Source organism: Beta vulgaris, chromosome 5 (assembly GCF_026745355.1).
Source record: "Beta vulgaris subsp. vulgaris cultivar EL10 chromosome 5, EL10.2, whole genome shotgun sequence".
Taxonomy (NCBI): Eukaryota; Viridiplantae; Streptophyta; class Magnoliopsida; order Caryophyllales; family Amaranthaceae; genus Beta; species Beta vulgaris.
The window spans coordinates 26,401,853-26,427,975 of NC_079206.1; the positions used below are offsets into that span (position 1 = coordinate 26,401,853).

At 36.0% G+C, this 26,123-nt stretch overlaps 1 protein-coding gene across 1 annotated transcript in view; it reads right to left on the minus strand.

Moving 5' to 3' along the window:
* The window catches only part of LOC104893216 (ubiquitin C-terminal hydrolase 12), a 34,552-nt gene that overhangs the window by 2,567 nt on the left and 5,862 nt on the right, over positions 1-26,123 (minus strand). Inside the window, exons 7-27 of the mRNA XM_010679315.4 lie at positions 25,935-26,043; positions 25,730-25,845; positions 21,745-21,843; positions 18,961-19,070; positions 18,472-18,546; positions 16,744-16,822; positions 16,457-16,603; positions 16,286-16,366; positions 16,068-16,187; positions 15,706-15,828; positions 14,812-14,889; positions 14,001-14,089; positions 13,791-13,899; positions 13,596-13,664; positions 13,405-13,515; positions 9,928-9,983; positions 9,659-9,836; positions 6,939-7,040; positions 6,768-6,839; positions 328-393; positions 19-84 (exon numbers count right to left, since the gene is read on the minus strand). Of these exons, the coding sequence (XP_010677617.1) occupies positions 19-84; positions 328-393; positions 6,768-6,839; positions 6,939-7,040; positions 9,659-9,836; positions 9,928-9,983; positions 13,405-13,515; positions 13,596-13,664; positions 13,791-13,899; positions 14,001-14,089; positions 14,812-14,889; positions 15,706-15,828; positions 16,068-16,187; positions 16,286-16,366; positions 16,457-16,603; positions 16,744-16,822; positions 18,472-18,546; positions 18,961-19,070; positions 21,745-21,843; positions 25,730-25,845; positions 25,935-26,043 (2,055 nt within the window). The remainder of the gene's footprint in view (positions 1-18; positions 85-327; positions 394-6,767; positions 6,840-6,938; positions 7,041-9,658; positions 9,837-9,927; positions 9,984-13,404; positions 13,516-13,595; positions 13,665-13,790; positions 13,900-14,000; positions 14,090-14,811; positions 14,890-15,705; positions 15,829-16,067; positions 16,188-16,285; positions 16,367-16,456; positions 16,604-16,743; positions 16,823-18,471; positions 18,547-18,960; positions 19,071-21,744; positions 21,844-25,729; positions 25,846-25,934; positions 26,044-26,123) is intronic.

Here is a 26,123-nt window from a genome sequence, read left to right on the forward strand (position 1 = left end):
TAAAAACAAAAGACTTGCCTCCTCTGCACGTAACGTCCAGTACTGGTCATTAATGTTTTCAATCTTTTCGCTAGGTGGAAAAATCTGCAACAATAAAGCATATTATTGATATCTACATCCAAACGATGCAAATTACGAAGAAAAAAAACCACTATTATGTCTATGAAATTGAGAATGATCAGGCAAATATAGAGTAATTGAATTTGCAAGTAATGCTAGATTCAAGACAAGAAAGCATCTAGATATGCTCAAATATCACAAGCTATTCCTGAAGTTAACAACTCGTGCTTTCAAAAATTGATGGTGAAATTATGAGCAAGTAAGCACCTTGTAGATCTTATGGTAGAAAACTTCAAGTAACCTGAGCTCCGCGTCAGGATGTGACAATTCCACCTGTTTCACAAGTAAAGTACTTATATTACCACATGAAACTGACATTGCTTGACAAATGATTTCATGTCACTGTCACCCATATAATCATTATTTCCTGCATCCTTGAGGTTATTATTTAAATTCAAACTGATGCATGTAACATCCCTTAGAAATACAACTACAAACCCAAGCATAATTGCACTTAAACCCAGGTGTGGTGTGATTGAGAGGCACACAAGTAGAAAAGAGATTCTTCAAATACGAGATTCCTCAAAGACCATATCGTTTCATGGATATACCAGCTATGGTAAAATTGTACAAATGTTTGGTAGTTGCTGGCAAGTATTCATATTGTTCATTATCGTCCGGTCTCTGTGAGTATAAGTCATTACATACAAATTAAAAATGAAGTAATATTCGAAAGAACCTCATAGATATCACTTCCAAACTGGTGAGGTTGTGTAAATATTGAAAATAGCTGGCAGGCAACTAAAAAGGATAGAAAGAGCTACAAAATAGACATAAGATTCAAATGTCCTGCCCTTTACACTTGCACGTATTTATATCGGTCATTACAAATTACAATGCAGTTAGAAACTCTAGTTCACACTACTCCAATCGTTTTTCATTCTAACTGAATTTCATAAGCATATAGATGGTGTCTGAACAATCTAGAAGGAAAGCAACTTCCTTATCTCAAGTGGGCCGCTAAATCCAAATTTGTTTGTCCACTAAAGCAAATTCGCAAACGCAAGGCTTCATCCTCCACTCACCTACTAATTCAAACCTAGGATTCATTTGGAACAGATATCCTTAATCACACCCCGAATCTTATAGGATGGAAAAAAAACTCAAGCCTCTATGTTATGATGAGGTTGGGTTTAAGAAAAGGCTAATGCTAATTTACTCATGGATTATTTTTTTAATAAAACCAAAAAAGGCCATTAGTCAACTGAAATCCCTATAGAGGAAAGTACGTATTATCTTATATCATTTCATTTAGCAAGTCCTATCAATTGAAAAAATTGATGCATCTAAGGCCTTTATTTAGGAAAAAAAAAAACTTCATTGGCAAGTGGGAGATGGAAACAACATCACTCTAGATTATTCTCTTAGCATTTAGCAGCCAATAGCCATAGCCAACAAAATTTTCCAATCCCTTTTTGAGTTGTATTTTACATGTAGAATCTTTAATAAATTAAAAAAGAAAAAAATTTTGGTAAAAGCCCTACATGATAATCTCACAGGTGTGTTCTTATAAGCTCAAAAACACGAATCAGGTACTTGGTTAGGAAGCTTTGAACAGAATAGCTATCATTTGGTGGACAATTTGGTCTATAAGAAACAAAAGCTTAAGCTTCAATCATGCAGTCTGCCACATTGAATCTTTCTCAGAGAAATGGAATGTCACCAAGAGGATGGAGTTACTTAATTAAAGACAACTTTCTATTCTAGGCTCATAGCTTTAACTCTTGAAAATAGAATAGAATCCCCACACAAATCATTATAGATTTAATTAAAAGCTTCAGCTTCAACCAAGCAGTCTGCAGCATTGTATCTTTGTCCAAAAAATAGAATATCATCAAGAGCATGAAGTTAGTTAATCCAGAGACAACTTCTTATTCTAAGCAGTAGCTTAACTCCTCGAAATAGATTGGATGCTATTTGAAAGCCCCACATCCAGAACTTTAAAGATTTAATTGTACTGGTTCCAAGCTTGAAGATGAGAATACAATTATTGGCTTTAATTTTAGACTTTGTCTAGCATGCTCGTTTACATGCTTTCAAAGATATTGTTATTGAGGGTTACAATAGTGAAATAAAAACAATGGGACATTCCATAGGCTATCAACAACATTATTTTGGATCTTGTTTCCTTTCACCACTGTTTGCAGAAGGCAAACCAAGCAGCAGCTTTATGGAAAAATTGGTGACTACTGACTACCCTATTGTATTGTCCTTTCCTACAGGCACCCTAGTTTCCTTTCCTTACAAAAGAATTATAGTTATTATACCACTCTGCTCACTTAGTTGATCCATTAGTATAAGGCACTTAGTTTCCTTACAAAAGAATTATAGTAATTACATAACTATGCTCACTTAGTTGATCCATAAGTAAAAGGCACTACTAAAAAGTCATCACAAATTGTAGCGGGCATTGAAGCAGCACTATTTCCCTACACCCCTACCGCCAAAAAAGAAGCACTTTCAAACTACAATTTTGCTGCCGGCTCTTTTTAGTTGCTATATAATGACATGTCACGTTGTAGGAGTGGTGGAAAGTGGGAACCATTCTCTTTTCTAAATTTGTACTCCTGCCGGCTCTTTTTAGTTGCTCTTTTTAGGTAGATGAAAAAATGAAGGGAATAAATGGTAGGGACTAGGAAGAATGTAGGTAAATGACAAAAATAGGGTAATATAGGTAGGAATAATATGGGGGATCACATGTCAAAACAGGAAAAGTAACAACTAAATTGAGGCATCCATTTATAGTAATAGGAAAATTTTCAAAAATTACCTTTTATAACCAACCTCTTTCAAAAAACTACCTTTTAAAAATTTTCTTTCAAAAAACTACCTAACATATATTCCTTTCAATATACTATCATTTTGCATTTATATTTAATACTAATCAATAAATGAGTATCGTTATAGGTGTTGCTGCCGATGGGTTAGCGAGGAAAGAAAAGAGAAACGAGAGGGGAAGAAAGAAAAGCAATTTAAGATGACTTAATTATTACTGATTAAACCCTACAGTAAAATGGTACATTGGTACTCCCATCGTTCTCTTTTGTTTTTCCTATTTGGAATCGAGGGAGGAACCAACGCAATATTAAATGTTTGGCTAGATTCAACATTGGAGAGGAGACAGAAAATAATAAAAAATTCAGATTCCACCTTGAGAAAGAGAGAAATAAAATTTCATATTGTTATTATTACAAGAGAGAGAAAGCATTTTGAAAAGCAAAAAAAAATGTAATAATGGCATTGCAATTCCAAGATTAGAAAATACGTAAAGCATTCTGCATTGTTTCATCATCCCCACCTTCGACTTTATCTCACCTCCAAAACCTTCCATCCATTTTCCCCAATGGCATCTTGCCTCAACGACCACCTCCTCAGCCGCATCCTCTCCCTCCCCATCCCCCGTCCCCGCCCTTTCTCTCTTGCGTCGGTGAATGTCATTGTGCTATTTTTTTCGGCACCAGTCGCCGGAGCAAGGGATCTCCACCCTCATACTGGCGGAGATCTGGCTTAGTGTGGCACTCGAATGGGGAAATCCCAAGGCAACTAGAAACCGCAATACAATGGCTGTTGTATTTTCTCTCTACTCTTCTTTAATGGTGGTTCATCTCGCCTTTTGTGATTTTAAAAATGAAAGAAAGAGCTGCGACATATGGTTGGGGTTAATGTTAGTTTTTATTAGAGGTGATCATGGGTCGGGTTTGGGTCGGGCCAAGCCGAAAAAAATTGCCCATTGGTCGGACCGGGCCAAGCCTGGCCAAAATTTTGTGCCCAAAGCCCGCTATTTCGGACCACAATGAGTGGGCTTTTCAGGCCAAAAAATAGACTAAAAAGTCATTTTTGGCTTGTTCGAAGCCTGCCCAAAGCAAAAAAAATTCGGGCCGAAAAAATCTGCCCAAAACCCGCCCAAAAAGATGGTCGGGCCAAAATGATCATCTCCAGTTTTTATTTATGAGAAAATTTATTAGGTAAAATGTTTTAAACAAATTTATGAAGCAGTTTACATTCTAAATTTATTTATTAAATCTCTCGTTTAATAAACTTTCCGGTGATATTCCGGCGAGCATTATTGGTGGCTTGGTGCAAAATGGATTCTTAAGTTTTCTAGTGAAAGAAAAGGAAGAGAGAAAGGGGGTAAGGTACGAGGAAAGAGAGAGGATTAGGGATACCTCATATGAGCTATGAGGAGAGAGAAGAATTCTATCAAATATTAAATAAAGTGGTGCCAGGCAGCTGTAAACAAGGGACATGGCTGGTATAAAAGAAATTGTGTGGGGTTATTTTTGTCCAAAATATAGGTTTTATATGGGAAGATTCAAAACAAGAAGAACAAAATGAAACTTCCGAATGGGGAATACAGGAAGAACAAAAGAGAATGGAGGGAGTAGTATATTGAAAGAAAAATTTGTTATATAAGGTAGTTTCCGAAAGAAAAGTTTTGAAAGGTAGTTTTTTTGAAAAAAAAAAGTTAATTAAAAGGTAGTTCTATGAAATTTTTCCTTTAGTATATGTAGCAACTAAAAGGGGAAGGGAGTATCAAACAAGTGTAAGAAAATAATCATCTGCCAAAATTACCTCTTAGAGCTGTTCATACGACGCCAACATTTCACAAATATCCTAATCAGTTGGTAATAAGGAGGTCCCATGATTGCACATTTGCATTATTGATACTACTATTAAAGATGGTGCCTTTAATTGTTGAACCAGAACAATTCATATCATCATTATTCTGCATCCCTAACTTACAAGATCCAGAATGAATCAAGATGTCATCCCAAGTTGCTCATCTGAACCTTCTTTCAGTCTCCTGCCTAATGCTATATGATCCTAGAAGACCAAATACTTGATTGTTTTCGTAACCCCTTTCCCCAAGATCATTCTTGGTCTATCAAGAATTCCTTGAAGTGTCCATTGCCATCTCTCCAATCTCTTAACCAGTGTTGTCTAACATTGAATATATCCGCTTATAAACCATAGTCAAAATTCTTTCATCTGAGCTTGCATATTTTAGCTCTTACTCATATTATCATACATCTACATCAACACCTAGAACTTCATTCTTTACCACATTCACCTTCGAAACATTCACCTCTCCAATCTAATGATGTGACCTCGCAATATCTTGATGGGGATCGTCCACATTCCCAATTTCTGGCCAGTATATTTCATTTTACTTTGTCTCAACGTCAAGACTCCAGTTTCCATTTCTTGTCACTATATCTCTCACTTATCATTAACAATCTGTAAACTTTTCTAACAAAATCATCTTTAAATACAAACACCACAGAACCTCATCTTGTATGACTTAGTCAACTCATCAATAAAAGTGAGGCCAGAGTGGATTGCAGCACAATATATTAATTCATAAGCTGTTCCACCTAATCCTTTGTTTGCCATTTTCAAATCCTATATACCCTCAATTCCTCTTTAACATCGTGACACTCAGGAATAGGGGTGCTAATGAGTCAGGGTCGCTTGCAAACTGTTCGAGCTCGGCTCAGTCAAAGCTCGGCTCGAGACGGCTCGGCTCGAGTTCGAGATCAGCTCAAGACCTTAGCAAGCCGAGCCTGAGCCTAGTAGAGTTCGGCTCGAAAGCTCGCAAACATGTTCGAAAAATTTGAAAGTACTATTTTTATACATTGATTTTTAGATCAACTTGAATTTCCACTTTAAAACAAACACATAAGGCCTAGTTTTAAGACCACTTCAAAATTATAAACCACATTAAAATTTTCAGCCCACTTAAATGTTAAAAAATACCAACCAAATTGAAAGTAGGAAAAGAATGACGTTTATACTTTTATAGTCTACTTCCTAGTTGTTAAGGGTTTTCGAAAAAACCATAAATCTCCAATCTCATTCTCCACCAGCATGCAATCTCTAACTACTTCCTAAACTTGACGGCTGGCACTGGTCTTTGGCGGCGAGCACCGGCGAGTAGCGTGCTTTATCTCAGCGAGCAATCTCCAGCTTCGCACACTTGACGGCTGGCGCTGCTCCATACTGGCGAGCAGACGTGAAGAGGTTTATCTCGGCGGCAAGGATGAAAGGTAAGATTCTATTTTTCGTTTCTTTTAGTTTTCTTTATCGAATTTATCTGAATTCTTAAAGTTTCGATTTTTTTTCCAATTCGTATTTTTATGAATTTTTATCATTCTAAGATTGATTTGTTCTATGTGGTTCTACTCTTTAATCTTATTGTCTTTTTTTTTTTGTTAAGTTTTTTATTCTGATTGATTTTTGGCCTTTGATTTATGTTTCTCTATTCTAAATTTCTGTTGTATTGTTTATGCGGGCCAAACTTGTCCACCATTGAACCATATTCATCTACTATTGAACCAAACACGAGCTTTTTCAAGCCGAACAGTTCATGAACTTTCTCGAGCCGGGCAGGAGTTTTTTTTTTTTCGAGCTCGAGCCGAGCCTAGCCTAGCCATGTTCGGTCTCGGCTCAGCTCGTTAACACCCCTACTCAGGATGTAGGGGATAAATGCATGCATTTGGCATGTTGATTATGACTTAGGACTTGCATAAAGTAAATTTCCTTGAGCACTATGAGCCCAACCTATATGAACAAGATGAAAGAAGTAAAGCAGGCACTGAATAGTAAAAGAAATGCATATCTAGCATTTACAAGGTGCAGGCATTCACCTTTGTCTTTAGTTCATCAATTACATCTCCCACGGTACTTTGCTTCGGCAATCTAATATTGTGAATTACCACCTATAACAGTGAAAATTAAGAATGAAAAGAAAATTTAAATTTAACAATAAGTGCTATGAAAGATCCAACGACAACATTGGTCATGGCATTCAAACAAACCTCATCTTTTGTTGCATGATGAAACGCTACTTTGAGATTCTTGAGTCCTTGCAATTCTGGTAAAGGAATATCAAGAACTTCATAATACAAGATATCGGAAGTCTGTCCACCAAAAGAAAAGAAAAATAAATCAAAAGATGAAAGAAATTTTGATGAACAAAGTTCATATAACAAAAAGTAAATATGAATAAACCTTTGGTTGTGACTAGTAAAATTTAAAAATTTGTGCGAGCTAATTCCGACAAGATGGCAATGCCAATTGTTACATTTTGCCGGTAGCACTTAAAAATGGCCTTAACTATTCATTTTCATAGAAGCACTATCCATTTCGGGGAATCTATAGCCGACCCTCCCTATATGTCCATTCAACCTAATTAACTTAACCACCTATGAGGGACACCACAGAAAGTCGCTTTAGTAGAAATCGCCGCATACTTGCAGAAGCAGCTTGTAACTTATTCCCTTTTAGCCACATTAGCATTTATAAAAGTCAAGAAGTATTCTTTTAATGTAATATGACCAAACTTATCATAAAACCAGTGGATTACTTTTTTGTGGATGGATAATGATTAAAAAATAACTAGTTACATCAGCTACATAATTAATTAGTAGAATATTTCCGGAAATTTTGATTGAGTGAATATAACCTGGAAAAGAAAGTGTTCTAAGTGGCGAGTCACCATTAAGCAGCGGATGATGCAGCTAGAAAAATACTCCCTCCGTCCCAAAATATAGTTCCCATTTCCATTTTGGGTGTCCCAAAATATAGTTCCCATTTCCATATTTAGTTCCACATTTTTCCGTAATTTGTCTCGAAAAATCGTGTCCCATCATTTATTTGCTTCTTGAATTTTGTTTTTTCCTTTATTTATTCAACCAAAATGTTACAATCAATGCTCTTTCACCAATTATCTCCATTCTCTCTCCTAAAATCATCTTTTCCCATACAACATTTATTTAAATAAACAAAAAATCTTTACTATTCCAACTTGCATAAATTACCATGAAAAAAGGGAAATGGGAACTATATTTTGGGACGGAGGGAGTATCAATTTTGCTGTGGCAATATGTAACGAGGTTTTGTGTAATGGAAACTCCAAGCTAGGCCATTGGTTTCAATTCTATGGATGATATCAACGAATAAGAGGGGGACATGAGGGATCTTGAGGCAATCCTAACTTCCTAATTTGTGAAAAATTGGACCAAATATTATGGTGGTATTCTGATGATTGGCAAACAACACTCTATATGTAGTCCGGATAATAGATATATAAGATAAATGAAGAAAATTTCCAACAACGAATTATTTTTATAATTGTAAGTGTAAATAATCGGTAATGCCAGAGACAATAATTGACGGAAGACTAAACCCCAACACAAGGATCTTCCCAAAACCTAAATCTATACACTCATCATCTTCTTGATTTATCCGAGGCTATAACATGGAAACTTTTGTGGCCTTTAAAGAGCTGGGTCAACTACTAGGTTATGAACAATAGATGTTTCTTGATTTTGATGATAAACATATTCATTATAGCTCAAGCACAAAGTTTTTTTTATGTTTTTCAGATTTCTAATCAGCCTCCTTTTGAATAAGGGTAACAATCCCCTTAGTGTTCGTATTTCTATTTGGAGAAACCCTTATTGTCTATCTAATATACTTTCATTGTCTTTTTAGCTGCAGCGTTATGACTTGCACATTTGCTGACGCACAAATTTGACCATCTATATATTTAATTATAAATTCATAAAAATAATGTAACATCAATATTTTCAGAATATACATTGACAGAAATTAGTCATCTAAATACTAAAATTTGTGCATACTCAAAAACTTCCGGTCATGGTTTAGTTTGAATATAGTGCCAAAAGTCAAAATGTTGCAACCAAAAAGTTGGAACCTCACATAATTCATCAGTTATTTTAGAAAAAGAACTTCACATAATTCATTCTAAAGAAAATATTTATCAAGAAATATTAGAAGATTAACTTAAGATGCAATCTCACAGATTGCTAACGCAAGCAACCGGCGGTATACAGGCATCACTATAATAAACAAGGATGATGACTTTCCTTATAGCATATAATATCAAACTGATGTAGCCCACAGCATTTCTCTTATCCTTTTCCTCATCATGTCCAGTTGTTATATTATGATAGCTTAGCTCAGCCGACTTCCCTTCTATGCTACCTGGGCTTCCAGTAGCCATGAAGACCATGCTTTTTTAAAAAAAAAATTTACAAGACTATATGAGATCCATCCAACACCATCCCCCTATTGATTCAGTTTCTGCCACATTTGCAATTAAGCAAAACACGACTTTCCCTTAAAAGAAGCAGCACCAACCTTCATGTCCTTCATCACTACTTTGTACCAAATAAAGAAAATTAAGGATAATGTCCCAAGGGGAAGACATGTAAATACGCTCCTGCTCTCCCAGAACCATGCAAAGCAGATGCAAATGTCGAGCCAATAAGAGAGCAAATAACATAGCTAAATATATAAACAGTACATCAGATTGAGTAGAGAGATTTACAAAGTGGACCCCAACTTAATCCTACGCTAAATCAGCTATGGTTGGAGAGGAAGCATTGAATTGAGGTAAAGATGATATGGAGCATATAAAGATATGAAATACGAGATAATGTGTAAGATATGTTACATCATATAATACCTAAAATTCTAAATGCAAGCAATAAGTTAAAAGTTCAAGAGATACCTGATTATAATGAACCAGCATATCAGACAAATGATCTACTCCTCTATACTTGATAGGCTGTGGTTTAGGCTGTTGAGAGTAGCAATTATGAGATGTCAGCCTAATTTTTGAAGCATCATCCAGTCCAAGTCGCTGAGCAACTCTTTCAACAACTTCATCATATGTATTTATTTTTGACCTTAATCATACAGCAAAAACAAGGGTTAGATATTTGTCTGATAGTTGCAAAGATATGCACATGCTTATAGCATTGGAAAAGGCAAACTCACAACTCCAGGCAGAAATCATCTTCTTTGGGTCTCTCCAGAGATCGAAAATGGACAACCTGAGAGGTTCAATCAAAAGAAAGGTTTTACAAAGTTATGAAAAATTTCCTTCCAATCAAGTAGCAAGAGGCTTTATGGATGGCAATCATATCCGAATCCGACATGATTAGAAAGAAAAAAATCCGACCCAAATCTGCTAAACAAAAGTCCGAATGCGAATCCGAGAAAAAAATCCACATACGAATACGAGGTAGATCCGACTTGGATCGTGATTAGGTCCGAAAAGTCCAACTTATCATTTATTATGCAGACATGCAAGCAGTGCACTTAGGAAGAGCCACAAAACCTAAAAAAAAAAAATCCTTCAGTTAGGACTTTAGGAGTCCCTAGTTACCCCTGAATATTCAACAGCCGCATCTCTCTCATCGGTCATCATCCCAATTTTCGCCACTCTCTCTCATCCCTCCATGTGCCTCATTTTCACTCTTCAGCACCGTCAGTATCATTCAATCTCCATTCTGCCATGTACACTCAACACTCTCCCCTTAACTTCTCCGCTCAATCTTTCTCATCATCCTCTTGCAAAGATTAGATATCTGAAGCATGGAATGGAATTCAAAGATTACAAGTGCAACATTATAATCTACTTAAAACACAACAAATTCAAATTCTGGAATTCGTCTCAAGAGTCAAGACAGCAAGCCAAAATAGTTATTAGTATGCAGGTAAACTACGAGTCCTTCCTTTCATTCTCTATGTGAACAGTGAACTAGTGGTTGCTTTTCTTTTATATGTGAATTTAGAAGATATTGCCATGTGACTTTAGATGGTTTTGCTAATATTTTTGTTAAGCACCTACTGAATCATGGAATTATGCTCCATTTGTTTAATAATTGGATATATTTAACATTGTTTGCATTCATTTATTAAAATTTTGTGGTTTTTGGATTCGAATGGGAAAAAAGAATTACTGGAGAATTGGGTCAGAGGTTTTATAGTCTGTCGGACTCGGAGATCTGGTATTTCCGGAGTCGGATTCGGACTTGGAGGCAGATTCCATGTCCGATTAGTAATCAAATAGGATTCCCGAGTACGATCATTTGTCATTCATAGCTACAGAAATGCACCTATCAATTAGATCTACAACAAAAATACGACATCAGGAGTCATTTTCCATTAACTTGGTGAGCTAGCTCAGGTTTAAAAAGTGCACGTAGCACAATGGCGCAAAGGGTCCTGCAGCGCACATCTCGTAGGCCAGGGGAATCTGTGCCTTCTTTTTTTGACTTTTGGTTTTGAATTTTCAGTAAAAGATCCCCATAAACAAGTAAAATGGAATATACTAAAAAATAAGAAATATTTTTAGAATATATCAAAGAAGGAAAAAAGCAAAGCTCATGTAGTCACGTGTACAGTGTACCTCACTAAACAAGTGAGGACATATCGGAGGGCAGAAGAAAGAAAAGTACACAAGTTTGATACTGACTCATGAAGCTTCTTACACTTCAATATAAAGGCGCCTCCAAATCAAAGATCAAAGCAAAACACAGAAGGGGGAGAATGGGAATTTGACAAAATGAGACAATGAAGAGAGAAGAGAATATTAAGAAGAAAGAAAGAGAGCAGATATAGAGAACAAAGAGAGCGAAAGAGATAACTGCCCTAAACCAACTAATTGCTATGGCCAGCAGAAGTTATGGTGCCAAAAACTACGGGAAATGCATTACCGGTGTTCTCTGCCATGACCGGTGAAGCAAAAACCGCCAATTGCTTTAAGGTTTTAGGGATCTCAAATTTAGGTCTCAGATTGAAGCAATTGAACACAATTAAATTAGGAGTTTTGCTTGAAATTGGATCTTAAAGCATTGGTAATATTTAATTTGACAATTTTTTATAATTCTTAACTCAGATCCACTCTCTCCATCATGCGTCTCAACTGAAAGTGACCAGGGAATTATGCCTTGCTAGAGGTGTTGGCATCCTGGTGCCAATCGTAGGTCACTGGGCCCGACAAGTGAAAAGAGATTTGCCCAGCAACTATGCACCCCTCGTAGAACAAAGTATGATGGGTGTCAAGCCTCAAAGTACAATAGTATTTCCAACTTGTGATTCACGATACTTGGGTCTATGGATTGCCGGGTATCAAGCTCAAGCCTCAAGGTACAATGTTCATCGATCTTGTGATTTTTTAGTTGTCATTTTATTACGAAAATTATTGCTATCTAAAATATTATATTTTTAATGGCCAATCAAGTGATATGACTCATATCTGTTGGTGCTAAGACTGCAACCACTAGATGAAGTTCCTGGATTTGCCACGGCATACAAAGGCTCTCACCTACAAAAAGAAGCTTAGCTTTTCACATAATATTGGCTGTCAACAAGAATGGCACCAAGGAGGCATACTTACACTACACACACAATGAAAAATTACAAGAAAAATTCACCTCATATGTATCAAAACCCACATTCTCAATCTCTAACGGGTCATCTGTGAAGGTGAAAATCCTAAGCATAGCATTTGCAAAGAAATAGCTCTAGGGGGTAAATGCAAATAAGGTTCCCTCTTCATAAATCTTCCGAGAATATAATGGAGATTCCATTCCAAATCTTAAACCTCAAAAGTGAAGAAGAAAGAATGATATGCACAACCAAGCATGTGTCACCTCAAGAGAATCCTTGGCATTGCAGAGTAACTTTCACACAACCCATATTTGGTCTTAAGCACACAATGCTAAAGGGATGTAGTACTCTTGAGCGCCAAATGCTGCAGGGATTTAGAATCAAGAACAAGAGTCACAATCACTTTACCACGAGCAACATTTTTCAACACCAAGACCCTGGAAGTCCTTAATCTCCCTAGTAGCCCAAATGGTCACAAAAAGAAGTTAAACTTGAGCATTCAACCCCAAGAAAAAATGATAATAAAGTAAATCATAATGCTCAAGATATCTGGAGTAAATGTCTCAGGAACAAAATAAGCATCCTAATAATACCTCCATATCCTAATATTTGCAACATATTCATTTTTCAGGTGGTTCATGTTCCATTTTCATATGTTGCAAGTATTAAGAAACTGAGGTCATATACTACTAAAACATCAGCAAGAAGTGCGGAGTTGTTAATAATCCACAGAGACCTACATCTTACTCCCTCAGCTTGTTTCAGTTGTTCAGGATAACTTCTATATTGCAGAATTCACGAGTGATTGTTTAATGATTGCATCAATACAAAAACCCATGTAATAAGACAGCAAAGACCATATCACTCTTGAGAGTACTATGACCTATGTGATTCCCCCAAAAAGTAGGAGGGAAAAGATTTACTAAAAGTGGAAAATTTTATGGTAAAAAAGTTTCTATAAAAAGAAGTGGACCAACTATTTCAAAACAACCCAAAAAGAAAAGTAGAACAAGAAAAATAGAGTATGTTGATAATGAAACAAAAAATATTCAAACACCAAAGGAAGTTCCTTTATACCTGACGATTGTGAACATACTCTAAGAATGATGGTACATCAGGATAACGGTATTGTTCCTCAGTATCAATGGGAGAAACTTTCTGGTAGCAGATGATGTCACCATCTTCTAACTGAAATCACAACAAGACAATGTTCTAATGACACACAAACACATATAATATTATAGACAAGAAAATCATCAAGAACTTACCTGGCTCAACCTGAAAGATGCTCTCTTGTCCAGGTTCTCACACATGACACATGGTTCAAACTTTATCTCCTATACATTAATAGAAAGGATGACTCCTCAAATGGAGAAGCTCTAATTACAAAAGAAGAAAATGCTGACAAATGTAAATTAGCAAGAGGTAGAAAAGAAGTAAAGAATGGATCACATATGACAAACCTCAAAAAGATCAATCTCTTCATCAGGAGCGTAGCCAGCCATTTCATTAAGTTTAGGCAAAATTTCACTAGGTTTACTGGTACCTTTGACAAAAAGCCTACCAATAAACCTGCCAACATACAAGTAATACATAGCAATTAGTACAAGATAATAAATATAAATAAAAAGTAGCTGTTGGAAGATCCAGCATACAAAGAGAAAACTGGCTACCGGAGTTCTTCTTTCACAGAATCATATAGCTTGAAAAATAATAGTATATCCTCTTTTGTTCTATCTGGAGGAGCAATTGGGTGAAGATCCTGAGGAGATTGAAAAGAAATAGTAAAATATATATTCATCAAGCTAGTATGTCCTAAAATTCTCTCTCATGAATCATGATAACGGGAGATCCAATTCATTAAGTTATCAATAATAGAGCTTATATTATATTATTATATATTACGGAACAAGAAGTCCCTCTGCGTCATCAAATGAACTTTCTGTAACTTTTTATAGGGCAGTCCACAAACTACCTACCTATTTCATCAAATGGATATTTTACCCCTCCCAACCTGTGATGTGGAGCTCTCCACTAACAGTCTTTCGAAACGTTCTCGTCTAATATTCCATGTGATGTGGGCCCCTTCCACTAAATCTCCCTCTCTCTCATCAACTTTCTTTAATCCTTACTATCACACTATCTACAGAAAAGCCAACTCTCCAGTCTCCGCTACTAGAACTATTAAAAATAGTGCCAAAAGCTAGCAGAAAGTTCATTTCATGACGGAGGGAATACTTATTTGTTTCCCAATTATCCAGATAAAAGAACACTCTGATTAAGGTAGGCAACTAAAAAGATCTTCATTTATTAAAAAAGCGAAGCTCATGAAGTTCAGAAAATGTGTATTACTAATTTTAGTAGTGGAACCCATGGAAGGACATCCCACCAAATATAAAAGGCAGAAATTCCGGATGAACGTAGTTCGTAACTATAAAATAATAAAGTACACAAGTGACTTCCAAAAATGCGAGGTAAACATACCAGTCCTATCTCTACTTCCAGAAACAACTTCAGTTCAGCATTGTGCATCTTATTTGATGCCTCTCTCAATTGCCCTACCTGCAGAGTAACTCAACACCCAAAATTATACAAATCTGACCATATCTATAGCCATCTAATGAATAATCAAGTTTTATATTCTACAACAAATTTTGCAAAATGAAAGTCGGATACACAAAGAACTGAACATCAAGGGACTCACTTCTATGATCATAATTCATACAACGAGCAAAGATAAAAGCACATACAGAAAAATCAAGCCCAGTATGCGTACAAATAACAGCAATTAACTTATACAACAATCACCAATAGAGGTTCAAGGACAATAGGACATAATTAAAATCATCTAAGCAAAAAAAAAAAAAATTTGATCACTCCAACTTTTTCCCCTCTAGGAACCCCCATGTAAAGAAAGGGCCCAAATGCAAAAAAAAGCGAGAATAAAGAAAAACCAAAAATTTGAAGCATTTAAGAAATTGACCAAAAGCAATTCTTGTAACTCCAAGTTGATCTACACCTCCCGGTAATCACCCACTAAAATTTACTAGAAAATTAATTATCCAAATCAAATAAATCCTTCACGTCCATTACCCCTTCCCCCCAAGTACATACCCCCCTAACGAAAACGGATTGCTCATCACTACTAGACATAATAGAAGATATCATATAATCAGGCCAGTCCAATGTCCTTGACGCTCCCTTTGTCTTACAGAACCCATTGAAAAAAAAAAGGGGGTAATATTTCATACGGTGAAAATTTAGGCTCAATTCATAGTGCCTGTTTACAATCATCTGAAAGAGCAGTAACTACTAAGTCAAACATAAATTCTGTTCCAGTTGACTTATATATTATTCAAAAAAAAACTGTTTACTCACAGGTTGGGCTTCTTCACTTGGAGTTAGAGGCCGATTGGGGCGATAAGTATGGTTCTGACGCTTTGCCCATATCCAATATCGCTGGAATTGAACAGGTATACCAAATTCTTTGGCAACCTCCTCCTGGTGAAGCAGCATGAATAATCAGAAATAAGTCACTGTGAACAAAGATTTTTCTCTAATGATGCTGAAGCACCACAAACACTTTTCAACAGATGCAAGAAAAGAACATACTATTCAAAGAGGACACTTTCAAACACAACATCATGAAACCAGCTTGTAAGTTGCCAAAGTATCATAGTGATAATAGAAGGTAGAATAGAACAAATGCAACAGTGGATATTTTTTAACCCAATTATTACCTTGAAAAGGTTAAATGGCATCTGTTTCTGAATACGGAAACTGCGCACTTTGTCGTGATCTACAAGATCAAAATAGATGTCCTTTCCAATCTGTTCTGCAAGGTCATCATCTCGTGCAACCTAGAAGTGTTAATCAATTGCTTCAGTCATATACCAATCAAAACAGGAAGCTACAATATAATGAACCACATAAAGAAGAATAAAATAAATATTATAACCTTTATGATAGTATAAAGATGCGCCTGAGCTTTGTACTTCCTCTTGTCTTCCTTCTCTTCTTGCTCCTTCTTCAATCTTGTCTGAAAGAAGAGAAACAAGTAGATTCTAGTTCACAGCAGGATCAGATAAGCATAAATTATTTCCTGAAGAGATACAGAAAAAATCCTTACCCTAAGGTGTTCTGCAATGTCTATCTCATCCACATTACATACTACTTTATCCTTGTCACTTTCACGTATATACACCAGCATGTAAGCGTTTGAATATTTTGTAAACTTGAAAGGGGCATTATTAAACCCTGGGTTTGTCTGTGGCAACTGTTGAACAGCAATAGCAAATGGAACCAAGATTAGCTCAAGCATTATCTTTTACCATGCTAACTCACAGCTCTCCAATAAGAACAATTAGATGTAAAAGCATCTAGAGATATAAGAGCAATGCGGCTAGCAACATATACCTCCTCTTCACCACCATACTGCTCTTCTAGTGCCCTCTTCAAATCCTCCTTAGTAACCCGCTCATCATCAAATTTGAACCTGAAAGAAAGATTCGATTACATATCTTAAGCATCTTTATCATTTATATTTCCTTGAAAGTAGTAGAGATAAACCAATATAATAGAAAGAAGTCAATTGATAAAAGCCCATGTACAAAAGGAGCACAAAGACCCAAACAAGAAGATCAAGCCCTCGAGCTAATTACGAGGGGTACTTTCTACAGGAGAAGGCAAACCTAAATAAAGGTACAGCCTAAAGTAGTGAGCTATAAAGTACAGATGGAAAGTTTATCACTTACCAGCAAATACTGATAAACTACACAAGAAAGTTTATCATTCACATCTTAGTAGCTTACACTATTTCTTACACTATTCAAAACTACTGCCTCCGTCCTCAAATAATTATCTTGTACACTATTTTGGTCAGTCCTTAAAAAATTGTCTTTTTACCTTAAATTGAAGAAAACCTGAGACCACCCACTCAACCCAGGTGATGTGGGTCCCTCCACTAACTATCTATCTCTTACTCTTTTTTCATACTCATGTGAGGTGGGCCCCTCCAGTAGCGCTCTCTCTCTCTCTCTTACTTCATCAACTTTAATTCATATTTTACTCTATCTACCCAAGAAAACTTACACTTCCCCACTATTTACTCTTAATATGCGTGTCCAGACTTAACATATTGAGGATGAAGGGAGTAAACCGCAACAACTAATAAATCCCACAACAGAAATAATAAAATTGTCAGATTCTTTAACCTTCTACTTTTCCATGCATTGCATCAAACTATAAACTAAGTGGGAAAAAGAAACTAGGAGACTTCCAAAATCTTAACCAATTTACAAATTCTCTATTTAATAAGCCTAATTTCCTAACTTGATATCTCATAAATGCTAGTTCAATCCCCTGATTAACATTGGAACCCCCTTTCCAAAAAAAAAAAAAAAAAGAAAGAAGAAAGAACGAACTCTAGGTGACCTTTACCCCCCCCCCCCCACCCTTCAATCCAAAGTAACCTTTTTTGCCCATCTTTCTTTCTCAACTGATTGTGGGTAGTCTTCACAAAGAGTCAAAGACCCTCAACCCAACAACAAAGCAGCTCCATCAATAAAACTCACCATTCTCCTTCAGGAAACTTCTCTTATAACTCAACCCCCAACCCCAAAACACAGTTTAAGGTCACTAGAAAGCTTGTTAATGCAGCAGATATTCAAACCATGCATAAAATGTCCTGCTTGGCGAACATGATCATCAGTCTGTTCAGACAGCCAAGATAAACACTATCTGTTCCTCACTAGCAAGGACATTAGATTATGTGCCCCAACATAAACAGCAGCAAAAGAAAGAAGAGGAATTTTGCAACGATATCCAAATGACAGTATAATATTTATGGGCAAAATGTCCAAACCCCCCTCAAAAATCCATTGGGACTTCAGAAACTTCCAGGTGTTCTAGCAAGAAAAAGAGATGTAGATTACCTAGATATAGAGGACTTAATGTTCTCTCAAAAGTATGCAGTTAAGCCAAAGATCATAACATGGGACATCTCAATATATCAGCATCAAGACTCAAGAGTGTTCATGATTAATAAAGCAAAAAGGTGTATTTTCAGGAGGCTTTTATAAATGAAGGCATACAGGAAGTGAACAAGGGAGGGGGGTTAGAATGCTCTTGGCATAAAAAGCTTACCATTGGTCAGAAAGGGTTGGCCTAATAAATGCGTAATAGTGTCCACCATGAACTCCGCCACTATGTACCAAAACACTGTCAAAAAGAAGAACCCGTCAGGACTTCTAAGCAATCATGACAATATATCTAAGCCAGGTAGGGAATTTATTCAAAGCTAAAACTCTATCATATGACTGACAATATTATCATTATAATTATCATGAATAACTCTGCCATAAGTAATTCTTCATAGTAGGGACAACCACTGTTAGACAAATGCAATACTTGGTAATGAAAGCATACTGGAACAGCATATCTCGACAGAATCGAAATTTTGATTGCATATCAGCTTCACAGTACAGTAGAATGTTACGCAATCTGATCTTATATTATGAGATTTGAAGTCATCATGATTTACACTTGTCAGCATATCAGCACAGCTATATGTAGAGCATTCAAAGGGTCATGGAATAAGAAAAAAGATGCAGGGGAAGGCATCTCAGACCGCACCTGTGAAGTGTGTAAAGATTTCGAACACTTTTATCAGCTCCAGGAGCTAAATATCTGCCATTTTCTCTATCAAGGTCAAGCTGAAGAGGAAACTCATAACGATCATTGATCTGCATTATCACAAGCATAGAGCAACATAAGATATCTCCATTTCAACTCTTCACGTGTCTCTTACAGCAGAACATGCACCTAGAGGTGTGGCAAACATGTCACTCAGATCAAGTTTAGTTTGGGTCAATCCCGTTAGGTTGTTAGGGTCATATTTGGATGATGAGTCACGCAGTTCGTAGCGATTCCATTTGAGTGGGGTCATGTTTGAGTAAAGTGTCACTTACTCCCTCTATTCCATTTGAAATCTCTTGACTAATCGAAATTTTGAACATAAATTCTCATCAATGACAAGGAAAAATCATGTCATGTAGGATCTTGTTAGATTCAATTCCAGTTGTAATTTTGTATTATTAAAATAAATTTTCGTAAGTCTTACAAAGCCATAATTAAAGATATTAATGGTCAAGATTTGCATTTGGAAACTGAGAAAAAGAACATAGGAACATCAAAATGGAACAGAGGGAGCAGCTTATTAGGATAAATCTATTAACACAGGTCAAATTACAATCGGGATCAACATGATTTCTCTCAAAAATAGTCATCTAAAAACTAAAGTTGGACATACAATTTGGCCCTTGTCTACAGGACAGTAATGCCAAGTCTACCACCACTCACCTTACTCCACAGGACGTGAACATCTACAGGAGTACGAAACTCAATTTACAGGTATAATCTACCACCAAGACCACCTTCTAATAATATGAGCATATACTGGTCAAGAAAAAAACAGGTCTTGGCTTTCCAGCTCTAATAAATAACATTGTCCGTAATGAATATCACCACACAAGATCTTCATATCACATTCCTAATAATATCAGCACACTAGACATGGGATAATGAAAAACCAGGCACTTCAGTTGAATTCCTATCACAAAATAAAAACAACACGAACCAAGGGGGAATAATACCAAAACAGCAAAAAATACACACCCCAAAATAAACATCTAGCATAACACAAAAAATCAGTACAAGAGCCATAGTTGTAGTCTTAAGTAAGGTGCACCGAAGTGCAAAGGGTCTCTGCCTCTCAGGAGCCTAGGCCCAAGGCACGAGACAAAGGTGCGTGTGTTGTATAGGTGAGATGTACCACTATTTCTTACTTTTTTTTAGATTTATTTGCTTATTTTGTATTAGAATACTGGATGAGCCCATGTAAATGTTTAGACACTAAAAATAAAAAATTTATTACTTATCACAAGCAGCCGAATTTTATTCCATAAGTGTTTATTCGATCCAACTGTACCACGTAATCTTTTAAAAGGCGTTCTAAATGAGTTATTTCAGCTGCATGCTTTTTTTTATCGTTTCAATTTAGTATTCAAAATACAAAAAAAGAGCGATCGTAACCTTAAACGCCCAATTAAATTAATGAATATAATATGTTGAATATTGAAATTGACGAAAGAAACGATATGAAACAAACAAAAAAAAAAACTCCCTTAAAAAATTTAGAAATAAATCTCATTTTGCAAGTCCGGTTTTCCCCAATTTCGATATTTTGATCAGTAATTAGACCCCAAAAACATCATGCAAATAAGGAATTATTTTTGTCAAAATGTGTATATTAAAGCTTAGGTAACATGCAACTTGGAAATGTTTGGTCTTTGTCTTTGAAATCAACTCGGATCTCCTTTCTCACGTGCTAAAAAAGGAGACAAGGCATTGTGCCCCGTGCCACACCAGAGGAAGCTGCAAGGGGGCACATCAGGTCGCCTGTCATAGATTGCAATACCCATCCTCGCCAATATTAGTTTCGGTGTCTACACTCACCCCTCACCTAGGCGAGCCTTGGGTGTACTTATTAAACTAAGGTCATGGTGCTTAGGACTGGCCTCTTGATTGAGGTAATTAACTTCGAGAACTGGACAACACACCCCATCAACAACAACAACAATGACAATTTTAAGGCCTTTATCCCATGCCATTACAACTTAAAAACAAAAAATTCCTCCTCCATCCCATATTATATGTCCACTTAGCCAGTTTTTCTTATTCCACATTATCCATCACATTAAGAATCAACACGAGAAGCTGTCTTTATGTAGAACCAATGCAACATTGCTTTAATGTTTTAAATAAGGGAAATGATATATGTAGCCCTAAGGGCTACATATAAGAAGTTAATACATTTCCTGAAATAATATTATTTGAGGAATCAATGACACAATCACATGTCAATCGATATAATTAATGCTTATTTATTGCTTAATATTTCCATTTTTAACTTCTTATATGTAGCCTAAGGCTACATATAGCATTTCCCTTTAATAAACCAATACAATCACAAACTTCTTCTTTTATGTGCATAACCTTGAAAAATCTGTGTTTCAAAAAAGAATAGAAAATACAGTATAAGACAAAGTAGTGAAGACCTAATAGAGCAAATGTGAAAACGAACAAAAGCAGCAAAGTAGAACAATGGGGGAAAAAATAGGAGAGGATTCTTTTAGAAAGAGAAAAAAATGTGCCATTCCGCTCACTCCTTTGACTGTCTGCTGACTTGTACAACACGCCAAAGCACTTCGTCTATTTGTTTCCTACTTCTAATCGCCATGAACAATTCACACGCACATGCGCATGCACACACACACACACACACACACACACACACACACAAAAGCAGCAACAAAAGACGCTAATAACAATCAGAAGTTACAATGAAAGTATGATCACCTTTACCATAGTGTCCCGCATAAAATCATATTCAAACCTCTTGAGTTGGAGCTGAAGCACTGGAGGAAAGTCAAGGAATAGAACACCTTTCTTAGCATCCTGAAACAATTTAAAATCATAATATTCAACATTTCACAATCTAACTCATTGCAAGAAGCTGTCCCAAGATCACGAGTGGGCGAAAATGCTAAGCATTCAACGCGAAACAAACTAAAACATATTCTTCCATTAAGGTCCATCACAGCAATAATGGAAATAACAAATACTACTTACTACTACAACATATAAGCCAAAATAGTAAGAATAAGTGCAAGTCCCAGAGTAGCGATTATAGTGCAGCCATGTCATAACTATGCCACTTACTAGCAAAAATATCTCCCAATAGCAGCATAAACTTTCATCCAAAAGTTTGCCACTTTTTTCAGAACAGAAGTTCGTACATGATATTTTTAAATCCTTTTGTCATTGCATGTTGTTCCGCATTTCCTACTTTTTATTTATCATATTCTTTTCAAATTTTGACCTTAATGCTCCATGATACTGTGTCATTAACCATTCACTTAACTTATATTACTTCTTTTGGTCACTCTTACTTTGCTGTAAGAACTCAACCTAAAACACTTCGATACATGAGCAATATATCATAAAATAGAAACATGGGGAATTATTAAACATTCTTCAGTAAAATTAAGGTAACTAGGCTCCTAAGTACCGTAATAAAATCAATAGCATCACTAAAGTTGAAATTAGTTCATCGCATCGATATATGAGCCAAAGTATGTTCAAGTGGTTTCACACAATTTACCAGAACATAGTAAAGGGGAAGGGCTCTTCTGCTCTTATTTCGAAATATGACTCACTTTGTAACCTCATTTAGATATCAAAATCAGAATCCATGTGTCTTAGGTCTAAAATCATATATTACAATGTATAAAAAAGCTCAATGAGACGACAGGAACCTCATTGAAGTGAGGTGCAACTACAGATGATCCAAAAAAGCTGATGTAAAAAAAAAAAAAATTGTGCGCCTCGAGCTCTTTTGTGCTCCTCAAATGCACCTCTTTGATATCACCTCGCCTAGCATAAAAAAATAGTGCTTGACACCCAATCGCCTTGCGCCTGAGGGCCTCAAGCGCGTATTCTAATACATTGATGTATTATACATCCTTCGATCCTTTTTGTACTTCCTGGTTGCTTTTTCAAAGTTTCCCATGCAAACTCTGGCCAATAATTCTAAAATTCCACCTAAAAGGACGATGGACAACATGATAGTGTAGTGGCAATGTGACATAATGGATTCTAACCCTCCTTCAAACAAATAGAAACCCTAATGAGTATCAATCCATATAATTCATCTACTTACGCGCAGAACCAAAATAATATAATATAGGTTAGAGAGATGACGCAATAAGAGATAAAAGTTGTTTGCTATTCCTATTATAATTTTTCTACAAGGTATTATAAAAAACAACACCAAAGCTAAACATGCGAAGCTTATAAAGTCATATGATCTTCATAAAATGGAATGAAACACATACAACAACATTTGGTATTGAGATTAAATTTTTATTCATCATGATAAAAATACAGAGTAAGAATAAAACTAATGACGATAAATACAACAAAAACAAAAAAAAAAGTATATATCTATTTTAGAAGATAAACTCCACGAGGTTTTCCTAGTATAAATTTTTCTACAAGTTATTATGAAAATCAACACCAAAGCTAAACATAGGAAGCTTGAAAGTCGTATGATCTTCATTAAATGTAATGGAACACATACACAACATTAAGTGTTGAAATTAACTTTTTTGCATATCACCAAACGATAACAAGTTAACCAGATCCAAAAATATCACCTCACTACACATTTGAAGTGCAAGTCTTCCGCGCACACAAAAAAAAAGTTATTGCATTCAAATATATAAACATAATGGATTACTATTGAGGGGTCCTAGAAAATGGGTTAGTAAATAACTAGAAAATGGACAGAAAGAACACTAAAGAATGGGTTTCTGATGGGGGATAGGCCAATATAATGAAACAGAAGCATAAAGCAAACAATGATGAAGGTCCAGTTTCACTTGCAAATCCCGTCACGTTATTCCATTTTATCTTGATAGGCACAGCAAATCATAAACCAAAGCCATTTTATGTAAAATCTGCATGGTGTTTATTCAAAAAGATGTTTTAAGCATATATATACACATGGAAGCGATGAGTATTTTACAAGGTCACAAATGGCGAGTCCAAGTAACCAAACCCGGACAAGGATTGTAACAGTAGTCATGCATTAAAATTGGGAAGAATAAAGCCACCCTTTTATGGACAAAAAGCAAATGTAGAGTTTCATCTTATTCAAAAAAGCAACAAACATGATACCAAGGAAATTCACCCATATAGAGCACTAAAGCTACAAAGAAACATAACAGATTTTCCATCTCACAAGGAAGCTAAGCGGAGGGGGCAGCAATTGATGAGGAGAAAACAGTAAGACCAAGGAACCACTATGACCTCGTCTAAAAAAAGGATAGAACCAACGCTATAAGCACCTTGCTTTACCTATTTAAAACCATCATATGAACAGAACATCACCTCAAAACCTCACACCCAGTCTTCTTATTTCCATGTGCATCACCATATAGAAAAGGGAACAAATTCATTAGTCTTCTTCTCCGTGCTTTAGAACATCTTCAATTTCACAGGCTCAACTTAAAAGAAGATAAAATGGCATAAAGAAGAAACTGACAAAGCAAAAGGCCACTTCGAAGTTAGAAGTCCTCTCAAGAACATCGTTGATCTTTCTGACAGGACTTAAATTTATGAGGCAAGGTAAAGAAGTAGCCCGTTTGAGGCTCCGCATCGGAGTTTTTAAAGGAAGCACCACTGTTACCATTCAACCAGACCATAGCATCATCACCTAAAGGATCAATTTGGATCCCTTCATAATTTCAAAATTAGCTAATGTACATGGGTTTTGTCATATCTGCAAATCGACTAGGTCAATTGTACAGAAATGATTGGTGAAAACAGAGGGGGGAAAACTATTTACAGCTGAGTTGAAACAATTGCTGAAATATTGAAAACCCTTAGACTTTCAGATGAGTACTCAAGAGGGATACAGATGATTGAGAGGAGGGAGAGACCAAATCGGATTCTAACTTTGCGGGAAAGAGAAATCTGTTTTCGCCAAGATTCTATTAATTGCCCAGAGGAAACAAAAAAAATAACCACACAAAAAAACTACACCTAAAAGGAAACCAGTAACCTCGAAGATAGAATTACCCTGAAAATCCTGACCTCGAAGATAGAATTACCCTGAAAATCCTGATGTCCCATAAAGCACTTCTGTTTCATGGTATTAATGCAGCTACAATTAAAGAGATGGAATTCTATGTAGCATAGAAATATTTCCTGAAACGAAAAACATCTATGGAACAGGGAAACTGGGCTATTTTCGAATTTCAATAACATGGAAACGGCTGGAGGATCGGAACGAATTCGTTTATCAGGTCGCTGAACTCCCGAAGGGTTCTGTGCTTCATAGAAGGAGTTACACAGAAATATTCAAATGATGATAAGATATTTTTAAAGATTAGTACACAGCATCCATTAATAAAGGTTCTTTTTCTAATGCATTTTATAGTTTTAGTATTGCAGGTCCATCCATTCTTATAATACATGGATTTATGAGCTGTAATTAAATTGGAAACATGTCAGCATTATTACTTTCATAGTCAATCCCTGAGCTGCAGGGATCAGCTTTTGTACATAGTCAAACACAAAAGAAAAACAAAAGCTGTTCAAAACTTCAAAGCGTGCAAAGGAACAAACTGCACCGGAAAAAGGAAATACTCAGCAAGAAATGGAAAAGTCATAGAGAGGGACGAGTGGCAACAGAGACAGGAAGACACAGACAATACAAGGCAAGATACAAACTCACATCAACCAACGCTGTGAGATGTTTGTAAAAGAGGAAAATTACCTGTAAACCATGGTCCTCAGCATGGTACTTGTTATCACCTTCCAGACGTTCAACTTCCACATACTTGTCAAATGAAGCATACACATCCCGACAGCCTTTAACATCCAATTGAAGATCTGATACCAAGAAGTCAAAATAAGAACAACTTTTACAATAAGGCAATAATCGGAAAAATTTCATAGTAAACTTAAATTTATAGAGTTACCGTAAAATGATTCCTTCCTCGTGGATTTATAGTCTACATTGACACATTCAATATAGTTCATATGATGCCCTTCAAACAACTGTTGAATAGTTCCCTCAACGACAGTTCCCTGATCCAATAACACCAACAATAATAACTTCACCAATTGAAAACTGATGATTCTTGTTGTAAAAAAGCAGCATAGTTACA